Genomic DNA, 12650 nt, shown 5'->3' with positions numbered 1-12650 from the left:
TACAACCCCATGGTTGCTGTGTAGTTGGTGCAAGACAGGAAAGGATAAAAAATAGATTAGTTAAACTGAAGGATGAAGAAAATGGAGTTTACGGAGATGACAAGTAAATAGAGAAACAGAATTTGAGGAGAGAGGGTGAGGAATCTTTACCTAGACCTGTTGCCTTCTGGTTATAGTTTAACTGGTTCCTAAAGATAATGAATTGAGCAAAACAAAAAGTAGCACAGGGAGGAGACAGGGTACTAGGTCATAAGGCTGCAACTATGGGTGTGGCAAGGGAGAGAGGGATAGAAGAAAGAGGTTTGGATCAGTAAGGCAAGAAGTTCCATTGGCAGAAAGACTACTCCTGAGCAAAAGGTAAAGAGAGAAGGCACAAAACTTCCTGCAAAGGATTCTGGGCTGTTGGTAGTCTGTTCAGTTCAGGTAAAACCTAAGAGATCAGAAGTTTCACTTCTGAGAGAATTGGTCAGAGGATTTGGCTGGGAATGAATCCTGAAGGGCCAAGAGGAACAGAAGCTGAGAGGAGCAGCCTGGAAGAGAGGGAGGGAATAACAGAGTTGGAAGGGACCCTGGAGGTTTTCTAGTCCAACCCTCTGCTCAGGCAGGAAACTGCACAATTTCAGACAAATGGTTATCCAATCTCTTCTCAAAAATCTCAAATGTGGATTGAACTACTGTATTAATCTTTATGTCAAGGTAAATTACAGTGAGGGTATTTGCCAAAAGATAAGGGAGAGTGGGGTTGTTTAAACAAGATACTGAGGGAGTCATCCCCCTTGAGATCAATAGCTTCAAACCATCTGATGATAGCACTCTACCTTTGTTATATTATCCATACTATATCGGTATACCATTTCCTAATGATATAAGTTAAAGCTGTAAAAAGATTACAGCTGGGGAGGTATCCCCCCCCCCCATTTGATATCCCTGAAGGAAAGGTTATCACTCCACAGAGTTCCCCCTGCTGGTGAAAGATTTGATATTTGTTTGATGAGAATAAATTCTGGAAGAGATTCTGCTTTAAAAATCCCTGGGAGAGAAGAATCAACTTCCCAACTCAGGAGTAGTATTTGTGTTTTAGCAGAGCTTACTTAGAATATGCTGGCGGGAGGGGGGGAATTTTGTGGATGCTTTTGACCACATTGTCTCATTTGATTCAGACAAATGTCAAATTATATCCATAGAATGCTATATTCATCTGCTGTGTTGTATGTGGTTATAGTTCAACAACAACAAAAAAATTTCTTAGCAAATAGTTTCACCATCTCCAAACTGAAAAAAAAAATCCTAATTTCCATTTATAACCATTTCATTCCTTTCATTTCATATCAGCATACAAGAAATATTTTAACAGCTGCCTTTTGTTTTTAGCAGGGAAAGAAATGGTCTTGCATAATTGTTAGCTCCCTCCCTTCCAGTAACATGACTAATGTCTTTGGTCAGCTTACAGAATCACAGCATTAAATGACCTTTAATCATATTAGCTAATAATAAACTGGACTATGGCTGAATTCAATTTTCTGTGCTTCTCTAAATAAATCAGTAGATTAGCTGGGCAGAAATACAACTTTTTGTTATTTGTTTATCTTAAACTTTATGCTGAAGGATAAGAAAATAGCCTTTTCTCCTTAAAATAGGTTATCAGGATTTCAGTGGCTCCATTCCTCCTCCTGGGGTAGTGTCAGAGGAGGATGGAGGCTACGATGCAGAAGAAATGAAGTCAAGGAGGATTGTATTGTACATATAATTTCACTGAAAGTTAAAGAGTGAAAATTAATACAAACAAAAATAGAATGAAGAAAAACTCTACATGTTAACCCATTGTAATATATACTTGCTTTTATTCAGCAAATTGAACAGAATAGTCCTCAAACATTTGGAGACTATTATCTGGAATGAACCTGTGAGCGTCACTCACCACTGTATTTGTGTCCTATCTTTGAAATGAATTGAGATGAGTTGATATAGAATGCTGTGCTCAAAAGAGAGTATGCGCTGAAACTCTCTGAAACTTCGTATCCATGCATATGAAAATCAACTCATGACTTTCTGCACATGCCTTCATAATTATTGGTGGAATAGATTGCACCAAATATCCACCAAATTTATTTCTATCAGTAGGCAACCAGATCAGAGGTAGGATTCAGCAGGTTCTGGCCAGTTCTGGAGAACTGGTAGCGGAAATTTTGAGTAGTTCGGAGAACCGACAAATACTATCTCTGACTGGAGATTTTACAGTATCCTTCCCCTGCCACGCCCACCAAACCACGCCCATAGAACCAGTAGTAAAAAAATTTGAATCCCACGACTGAACCAGATGTTTTAGCTGAAACACAAATAGACTTGATGTGAAGAACCATGCCATGTTGCTCTTTCTCTCAAATACAGTATAACAGAAATATAATTGGCTAAATATTATTTTGCTAAAAGTGTTTCTTTTCTCCCCCTATCTTTAGTATGCATTTAATTCAGATGGACTCAGTCCAACGCTGGATGGAGGACTTGAAGCTTATGACTGATAGTGAATGCATGTGCATTCTTCAGTCTAAGCCAATCAGTCTGGAAGAAGATGCGCATGGTGAATTTCCTGTTTCATCACAACATGGTGCCTGTGACAACTTGCAGTTGTTGCTGAAAAGAGCTTGGATTATAAGTACTGAGCTGACCAGGATTGTTCAAAAATTGGAGAAGAATAGATGGCAGAGGGTGCACAGCATGACAGTCCGGGTCAATTGTCAAGTCCGATCAATGATCAATGAATATAATATACTCACAAAGATTTCTTGGGAAGAAATGCATCAGGTAAAATCAATCTAGGAACAGGTAGTATTATGAAACTATTACTTAACAGTCTAGATAAACATTTAAAAAAAACTACTTTTAAAAACAAGGAAGTCTAGAACTCCATGGAACTGGAAAGAATATGTCGGTGTTTATGTGTGTGCATAATGTACAGTATATAATCATGTCAGAACCATTGTTTTGATAAGAAGCTTCTGAAGCAGCTTTGTACCAGGTCAGATTCTATGAACATAATAATTATTGCAGTTTATGTCTGGCATAATATTATAAGAAGTTAGTAACCACCCCTCTCCTAGAAGAGTGAAATATTTTAGGAAATATTAAAAAGGCAGAATATTATATTTTCCTGGATGAGAAATTGAGAAACATGCTCTTGGAGACAGAGCCTCAGCTCCTTGCCTCCAGCAGATATTTTGGTACCATCCTATCTACAAGGCAAAAGACCTTCACCCCCAGGACATAATAGGATTATCTATCAGCAGAGCTCACCACATGGCACCTGGAGATATTACATCAGCCCAAGGTTCCACCAAACTTGATTTAGACAAACATGACTCCACATGGGAGTCTGACTACAGCCAATAGAATACATGGTCTTGCCACAGGAACAGGAAGCTCAAGGCCAAGGCCCAACAGAGGGTATAAATATCTCCCCCTCTCAACCCCATGTATTCAGCTGCACCAGGATTTCAAACCCATATGGTCCTGTCCACCAATAAACCATCTTTCCAATCAGCTGAACTGAACCCAGATGGATATTTCTTCCAACAGTACTTTTATTGCTAGAGAATTTTGAGTTCTTTCCTTACTGAAGATTTACAATCTTCTTGTAAACCATTCAGAGTAAGTTGGTGGGGGTGAGGTCTTAGAAATGAAATCAATTATATTTTGTTTAAAAAAGCTAGCTCAATTTGCATGCTTTGATTGGCATCTACCCATCAGGAACTTGGTTCAAAGGACTTCCCCATAGTCTATCATAATCTACTCCTACTTGCTGGCTCCCTGTCTTGAGCCACATTACACCACCAGCTCTACAAAGGCAGGAAGCCTTAGTGAAGGAGTACAATAAAATTATGAGAAACCTACTTCTTCCTGTGCACGCTGATCTTCCTCTTCTATCAATTGGCAGGCTTAAACCCAGGAAGCCCTCTCTGGCACTTGCTCAACAGCTGTCTAACAACTTGGACATCAACTCACTGTGGAAAGACAAATGGGCTGCTGAACGCCCAGATACAGGCAGTTACATAGATTACTCTATACCAAGGGTCTTCAAACTTGACAGCTTTAAGACTTGTGGACTTCAACCCCCAGAATTCCTCCTCTAGCCATGTTGGCTCAGGAATTCTGGGAGTTGAAGTCCACAAATCTTAAACTTGTCAAGTTTGAAGACCCTTGCCCTACACAAAAGGTGCCAGGTTTTGACCTTCCTTGCCAGCATTGGTCAACTCTGAACAGGATCCATACCCAATATGTTGTCTGCCAGGACTCATTTGTTTAAATGGCATCTTGTCTCTACTCCTCAGTGTGACTGTGGTGCTCCTCGACAAAATATCCATCACATTGTGTCCGAATGTCCATCAAGAGCTTACACCTGCCCAATGTCTGATTTTTTCAACATAGACCACCTTGTCCTTGAGTGGCTGTGTGGACTGGACATTAACATTTGAACCACTATAAATCCATGTATTTGCCATGTGCTAAATAAATAAATAAGAAATAAATAATTAAAATAAACCATAATCTGTTGCTTGAACCATTGAGCTGGAGATGGCAAGAAATAAACCTGGATTTTCTATATGTAAGCCATAGACTTTTATATTGGGTCTATGGTCCTTCTCTTTATGCTATAATTCCTTTTTGCTTTGGATGCAATTTTTGCAAAGTATAAAATGTGTTATTCTTCTATGGTGCATTCTACTTTTCTTACATGGTTGCTAATCCTTTATGTTCTAAAGTAAGATTGCCAATATAAGAACAGGAAACCTTAATACAGCCTTTGCTATCTTTGCACTTACCTGCTCATTTCAATAAGATCACTCAATAGAATTTCATAATGAAAAAGTGCAGCTATGCACTTTTTAAAACTTTACTGTAAAAGAAACTGTACTTTTAAAACATACTTTAAAAGAAAGTATGACTTTCTTTTAAAAAGAAATATGAGAACTTGGAAAACGATTAGCTGTGATCCCAATCCAGATCAAGCTCCTATATGTTTATGAGCAGTTTGGATATCAGGAATACTAGAAAAAATAGCATCTTGTATTTACATAGCAACGTGATCCTAATATTGACAGAGGAGTTGTCGGTGCTGTGATCCAGAACATCAGCCTGGATATGCTAATCTATCCTGGATTTCAAATGAATATTGAAATCACGTTTTTAATGGAATTTTGCTTTTGTTTATTTTAATTAGCTACTCTGCGTACTTTTCAGAAGAATGGGTATTACATGAATTTAGCAATCAGGTAATTCCTCTCTAACCACCTACAAAAAAAGAGAGTGAAAGAAAAAGAAAGGAAAGAAAAAAGAAATAAATAAATAAAATAAAATAAAATTCTCCCCTCCCAATTCCACAAAGGTATAATTTCTAGGTGCAACTGATGTTTCTGAATATTGGAATAATATTTAGCGATCACAAACAAGTTAATTCCCCATTCCCACCCTGGTCAATATCCTAAAACAGGATTAGATGTGGGAGAATGAGAGACATCCCACGTAGTTCATTCCTCGTTATTATTTGATATCAAAAGGGAAGGGAAAAGCAGAACCCCACATAGAATGAACCTGGAAGGCATTTATGTTTCTTCAGAGCTGTTGATATCCATCCCTGCCCACCAGAATAAGGAGCTGATCCTCCATTCTCAGCCCATCCTGCCATTGCCATTTATGTTTTGCTTATCCATGTTACTTTCATGAACTGGGATTGAGTTCATAACATGTGTCTGAAAATAAAGCTCATACTTTGATTCTTTTTCAAATAATTTAATGCAACACATTTCTATTTCTATCTTTTGCAGTATGAAAAAATGCTAGTGGAAAAATGCTCAGAGCTTACAACAGTTACTGAAAGGTAATATTAAACATTATTGATTTGTGTACTTTTATCTTAGCAAACCTATATTAAAAATTGCGGACATCCATAATGGGTCGAGGAGCTATAATATTATGATAGATTTGAAACCAATAGGCCTCTTCCACTTGCAGAGAAAGCCTAACTTTTACCAGGTCTAATTAACATAAGTCTCCTCTTTGGATTAATAGTTAATGTTGTGATAGGGATTCAATATGTGTTTTGCGGAAAAGTATGTATTTAATAGAAAAGAATGGAAAATCCCAGGGGATTTTTATATATTGTTGATTCACAAATGGTGGCAATCATATTAATTGTGAATTTTAATTTACCTTTATATAGATACTATAGAGCTGCTATTTAGTGTAGCATCTTGAATAGATCTTGTTTTATAAATTACAGTGCCACTGACCGATACTTGTTTTAAACATTTCCTTCTAGGTGCATACAGATTGAAGATGAACAAATATTAAAATCAATGAAATCTTGTATTAATGATGCGCTGACCACAGTGGCACAGTATTTTGCTCAATTGGTAGAACTAGCTCTAACATATGAAATAAAGGTTGGTAATTTTTTTCTTTTTGGTAGCAAAAATATATTTTGGCAATACTTCTATTTATATCTCTCAAGATATCATGAAGTATTTTGAGACATATCTATTGTCTTTCATACTAGGAAAATACTAAGACTGCAAATATAAACATTCTCTACATAAACCTACTCTACAGTGTCAACAGAAAACTATTTGTTCTGTAAGTCAAATGTTAGAGTAACTACTGGAGCACAGAAAATGTTTTAGATAAACACATAAAAGTAAAATCTTCTTTCCATCCAGGTTAACTCCTAGTGACAATATGAATATAGCCATGCGGTTTTCTTGGCAACAATTCTGAACAATAATAGCACTTAGCAGTAGCAGTTAGACTTATATATCATAGTGCTTTGCAGCACTCTTTAAGTGGGTGTCAGCATATTGCCCCTAACAATCTGGGTCCTCATTTTACCAACTTTGGAAGGATGGAAGGCCGAGTTAACCTTGAGCCGGTCAGGATTGAACGTCTGGCTATGGGCAGAGTCAGTCTGCAATACTGCATTCTAGCCACTACACCACTCTTAGAGGAGAATATTTGTGACTCAGGATTGAAATGAGGGGTCCTTAATGCTCTCTGAGTTTGATTGTCTTTTTTGCAGATGTTTCATTATCCAAACTAAGTAGCACAACATCAGTGCTAGTAAGGAGTGAGGTTTGCTCACTCCTCAATGCTGAACGATTCCAAAATGATTTGCTCCCCTCTTCTTTTTGTTTTGATTTTGTTGGAATCTGGTTGGAGGCCACAAAGGTATCTGCTTCAGGTCTTACACATTCTGCAGGTAGATAGAAAAGGGAGGGACCTGATTACCTGGGAGAGTTGTTAACATTTGAGACTCAAAAGGCATAATACTAATGGCTGACTAGAAAAAATGGTGAGGGTTGGGAGAGAGGAAGGAAAAGGCTGTTAGAAGAAGGCAAGAAAAGGAGGAAGAAGCAAGAAATCCAAAGTTGTAAGATAGTGAGGCAACAAGTAGTCTTAGCCCAGATTGTCCTTTGAAGCATCCCAGACACTGAATTGTCTTGGGAACCAATACAGACAACATTGAAGGGGAACCATAGAGGATTAGAAAGCTCAGCAATATTTCCTAATAAGGGGTGCTTCTGAGAGAAGAAGGAAGTACAACATAGAAAAAGGAGAGTCTTTTCTTTTCTTTCCCCACCTCAAAGGAGCTAGCAATTTTCCAGTTTAACAGTCTGGGGTTAGAGCAGCAAAAAACAGCTTTGGTTAAGGGAGAAAAGAGAAGTTACCCATGTCTTGAGAAGCTAACCGTAATGATGACTAAGAACACCAACGGTGAGTATCGTTGGAAGATTTGGGGAGGAAAAAGGATGAGAGATGAAAAAAGACAGTAAAAATGCCCTTCAATAGATATATGTAATGGGTCTGGCACATCTATAGAGCTAAGGAATATTTAATCATACTTTTGACATTATTCAGAAAACATTCTGAATTCTGGAATATACTCCATGCCTTTCCAGATACATGTCCTAATAAAGTTGCTTCTTTATGAAAGTTGGTACTCTGAATTTAGTACTTGAAGAAGAGCAGTATTTTCCTTTCCAGTTTGAATGTCAGTTCAGTCTGCTTCACTCTCTAAATACCCTAAGAGCAAAGTTTAACAATTATTTCTTTTTGTCTCTGTTTGTGGTTTATTACACAGAACTTGGTGAAAGAAATAGATTCATCAGATAACCTCTACTCTGTAGAATCAGCTGTAAGCAACTTATTCAGCCTTACTCAGGAAGGATCCCATTTGTGTCGCATCATTGCCAAGGCAAGTTACCCTTGGGATGATTCTAGAACAATTATTTGTTGAGATCCAGATGTGGGGGGAGGGCTCTTTTCGTAATGTCTTATCACTCCCCGCCGAACATTAAAATGTAGATTTTTCTTTCCAGAGAAAATAATCAACATCATATAGGCTGTTGTTCTTAAAATTTAAGAATTACTACCGCATTGATGGCATTTTATCTCAAAACGTACATTCCCCATCTCTCCATCTTTTCATTTTTCATCAGCGATTATGAATAGAATAAGTCTTTATTGATTAGCCCTTGGGCCATACCAAAGTGCAAAGTTCCAGCAACAATTTGTTACTAAAATTTAATAAAAGCAATTCAAAATGAAATTTGATAAAATACTATTTAAAAGGGAACTTGATAAAATACAATTTAAAATGGAATCTAGGCAAAATACAATTTAAGATGAAATAGTAATAAAATACAATCCAAAATAAAATTGTAATAATGTACAATAATTTAAGATATAGATAAAATATAATAACTTTATATTTTGGAGTCGCCCTTGCAATCTACTCCAATCAATCCCACATATGCAGATCTCAATCGAATCATTTTGTTTAAATACTGTGCTACTTTAAATGTTATTTTCACGTTCTGGCCGGACATAAGGTAAGTTATTTTGATGTGGGTATTCATTTATGAGAATGTGGGTCAAAATGCCACCCCCCATCTTTGTAGAGAACATGTGGACTACAGAAAAGGAGGAATATTGTACCCAAACATAGCTCTAATTTTATTACCTGTTTCTACACTCAATAACATAATTGGGGCTAAAAAAATAATTCCTGTTTTAGTGAAAATATCAACCCTCATTTTGATACTTCCATTCAGGCAAAAAGAAGTTGTAATATTTTAAATGTGACTTTGCACTGCACATCTAAGATTTTTCTCTTAGTTTATTTGGAACAGGTACGATAGAAGAATTTGTTCAATAAAAGCAGCCTAAATAAGAGAACTTCTAGTGGAAAAGCTGAATTGGAGAAACAAGTTAGCTCCCCAAAGAGGGAAGAGAAATTAAAGTTGTTGACAAAGACTTGCTCAAATCGACTGCTGTTTTGTTCCTTAGCTCTTGTAGGTGCATTATAACATTTACTCATTCTTTACATCAGTGTCCCCAACCTTTTTTGTACCAGGGACCAGTTTCATGCAGAAACACTTTTTCAAGGACCGGTTAGGGGTTTTTATTTATTTATTTATTTTTAAATTATTTATTTATTTATTTATTTATTTATTTATTTATTTTTATTTTTTATTTTATTTACTATTACACTATCAACTCACCAAAATTAACCAATGTTGGAGGATTACTAAAAATGTGTATAAATGCAAGACTAGACTCCAATAAAGTCATCATGATTCAGTTGATCATGATCAAACAAAAATATATGTTTGGCAACATATATGTTTTCTCCAAAAGCGTTTTGTAAGGTAGTAATCTGCAATTCAGATTTTAAATTTAGGATGGGTTCGATCTCTCATATGGTCTTCAGCTTTCCATAATCTCAAAAATTGTAAGGTGTGTGGGGAATTCAGAGAGTCCAAGTCCACACATTTTAAAGATTTGTCATATATACATAGTAGGGATTGCACTAAACATATGTAAGTGCAAAGAAACCCTTTGCCTATCCAGTGTTTTCAACTCCAGCAATTTTAAGATTATGTGGACTTCAACTCCCAAAATTACCCAGACAGCATTCCGGACTTCTTAAAATTGAGAAACACCGCTGTTCACTTTAAAAATGTTAAACAGATAGCTACACTTTCCCACTCATCCCCACACATTCCCCTTCTTCCAAAATATCTACAGCCCAAATATTTTGTCTTCACCCATTCTAGTGGGATCCAAGTGCGCTGGAAGATTCGGCCAAGGCTGTCAGATGGAGAGACGGCTGCCGCCCGGGGAACGCCCGCTGCTTTCCCTTGCCAGGGCTGGGCGGTGGAGTGTTGCCCTGCGCCGCGTGGCCCCCGCCTGGCAGCACACTTCTCGGCATGAGGCAGCCGGGATGCCCAAGGAGCCCAGCCAGCCAGGCGAGGGGAAGGCAGCAAGGGCCCTGCTGGGCTGGGGTAGAAAACCCGCTTGGCAAGGGGCTGGGGAAGCCCGTGGGTGGAGGACCAAGCGTGCTGGGAGGCCGAGGCCATCAGACAGAGAGACAGCTGGTCTGTGGCTGCCCAGCTCCCTTTTCCTGCTGCTCACCTGAGTAGCCTGTAGCCGCGTGTCGGTGAGATGTGTCAGAATAAGATGGCGCCAAAGCAAAGTAGGCGGCCCGGTCCCAAATGATCCATGGACCGGTACCGGTCCGCGGACCGGTGGTTGGGGACCCCTGATTTACATATTAGTTCATTTTAAAGAACCAATGTAATATAACAAAATGGCGAAAGCCTTGAGATCACAAATGAGAAAAATTAAGAATGGATTCTTATCTTCTAAATTCTTTGTTAAATTTATTTAGCTTTTATCACAGGAAAGGTCAAAGTACTCTCTAATACCCACAATGATTCTTTAGGATATGATTTATATCGCCAACAATTCTTTTCCCAAAATCATTTATTTTTTAAAAAAGTGAAAGCTGGCCTTATGAATGCCTATATATCTAAGATATTTTCCAAACCAAGCATGGCTGATCAAATATAGATTGTAAATAAATGAAATTAACTTATTTTCTTTCACAGAGAGGCACAAATAAATTTATTTGTCTTTTATTACAGGCAACAGTGTGAAAATCAATGGTGTTTAATAAAAGAAATTGAATAGGTCACTATCAAAATCCTTCTTAGTCTGATAGTTAAAAGTCCTCTTTATTATGCCTGCTTTTCCAGCAACCTTTTTAAAGCCTGAGAAGAAGAAGTCTTTAAAATGTTAAGCAATTTATTTTTCCCAATAAATTTTGGCTTAGGTTTATGAAAAGGTCCAGCTTCTTCTCATCTTTAAACTTTATGTCCACATAACCTACTTTCTTTAAAACTGCCATTTGATTGGCACAGTATTGGGAAAGTGAGATTCAAAAGAGCATAACTCAGTTTGTAAACCCAGATTGAATTTGATATTTTTTATTTTTTATTAAGATAATCTTTATATATAAAAGCGAAATACCACTCACGCATCATCACAAAATTTCCAGAACCATAAAGCCTACAAACTTGAAATTTGGTACGTATGTTCCTCTTAGCTTCCAGGTGTTCACTAAGAAAGGATTTTTTGAAATGATCCAAAGAGCATTAGTATTTCGTATATTCATGCTCTGATGCTAAGGGGTTCTACTACACCTCCCCACCTGAAAAGAAATCTGTTCCAAATGCAAAACACAAGCGGAGGAGAGGAGTTTCAGTTTCAGTTTTAGTTTCACAGTAGCAACCAGCTTTAGTACAGAACAGTTGAGCAAAGCCACGCCCAAGCTCCTTGCTGTCTCCTTCCTCACACAGCAAATATTGTTTCCAAACAGCCCTCAACTCTCTCACACACTGACAGGATTCTAGTCAGATGGATAACGATGGATGCTGATAGGCAGAGGCAGAATCCCGCCCCCCTTATTTTCCTCCCCAAAATCTAAGCCCAACCACATAGTTTCGTAGTGAAGCACGGGTATTGAGCTAGTTAATAGTATAAAATATAAATGAAAATAAAGGTTCCAATCTGGGTTGGTCACCAGGAGCAGAGATTTTTTTCTTTTGAACTTTTCCGACTCGTACTGGAGCCCATCTTCAGATAACTTCTCCCTAGCAGAGTGTGTACTTCTCTTCAGCATGAGTCCAAAAACTCAGAAGACAAAATCTCTGGTCCTGGTGACCAACCCAGATTGGATTCTGCAACATTTATCCTGGGACACATATATTCACCTTCTCTCATGAAAGTAAAGGTAGTAGGGAAATAGGAAGGGGAAAAAGAAGTGTAGAGTGAAGGAGAAAAGAAAAAAAAGCATTGACTTCCAACTTTTTTCAGCACAGTAAAATACAACAATTATAGTCTCAACCTTTTACTTTTACACACTTAGTAAATACTAGCCATTTCTGTAACAAAAAGCTAATCTAATCAGCAAACACCAAGGCCAAGATTGAATTTAGTTTGAGCCACTTTGAAATTGAAAGAGATTATCTGGGGAAAAATTTCCTTAGGCTATAATAGAGAAGTATTAAAACATCTGCAACTGTTTTATCTTTTTTTGCAGAAAGAAGTAAAAAAAAAGCAGGGATAATAACCCTTTACTGGATTATACCAACTTTCCAACATTATGATGATTGCAAGAGGATTATACACTTAATTTATTTTCTACATGTAAAGAACAGTGAGGATTAGGATGAAGAGGGATGAAACAATTATGTTTATCCTTACTTCCTACCCATGAATGAAGAGTTTATCTCTCTTAAACAAAATTAAAATTATGA

General features: G+C 37.4%; 1 protein-coding gene across 2 annotated transcripts in view; it reads left to right on the top strand.

Moving 5' to 3' along the window:
• Positions 1-12650, top strand: part of INSC (INSC spindle orientation adaptor protein) — a 152392-nt gene that overhangs the window by 80144 nt on the left and 59598 nt on the right. The window contains exons 3-6 of one of the 2 annotated variants that reach the window (XM_087921051.1): positions 2457-2802; positions 5820-5872; positions 6314-6437; positions 8129-8242. In XM_087921051.1, the coding sequence (XP_087777177.1) occupies positions 2457-2802; positions 5820-5872; positions 6314-6437; positions 8129-8242 (637 nt within the window). Of the gene's footprint in view, positions 1-2456; positions 2803-5819; positions 5873-6313; positions 6438-8128; positions 8247-12650 lie in introns of both variants that reach the window. The other variant, XM_087921052.1, reaches the window with a different exon arrangement.

Source organism: Pseudonaja textilis, chromosome 1, assembly GCF_049901715.1.
Source record: "Pseudonaja textilis isolate UNSWEBS1 chromosome 1, rPseTex1.2, whole genome shotgun sequence".
Classification (NCBI taxonomy): Eukaryota; Metazoa; Chordata; class Lepidosauria; order Squamata; family Elapidae; genus Pseudonaja; species Pseudonaja textilis.
The sequence above is the reverse complement of the archived record's forward strand: the minus strand, read 5'-3'. Positions and strand labels throughout refer to the sequence as shown.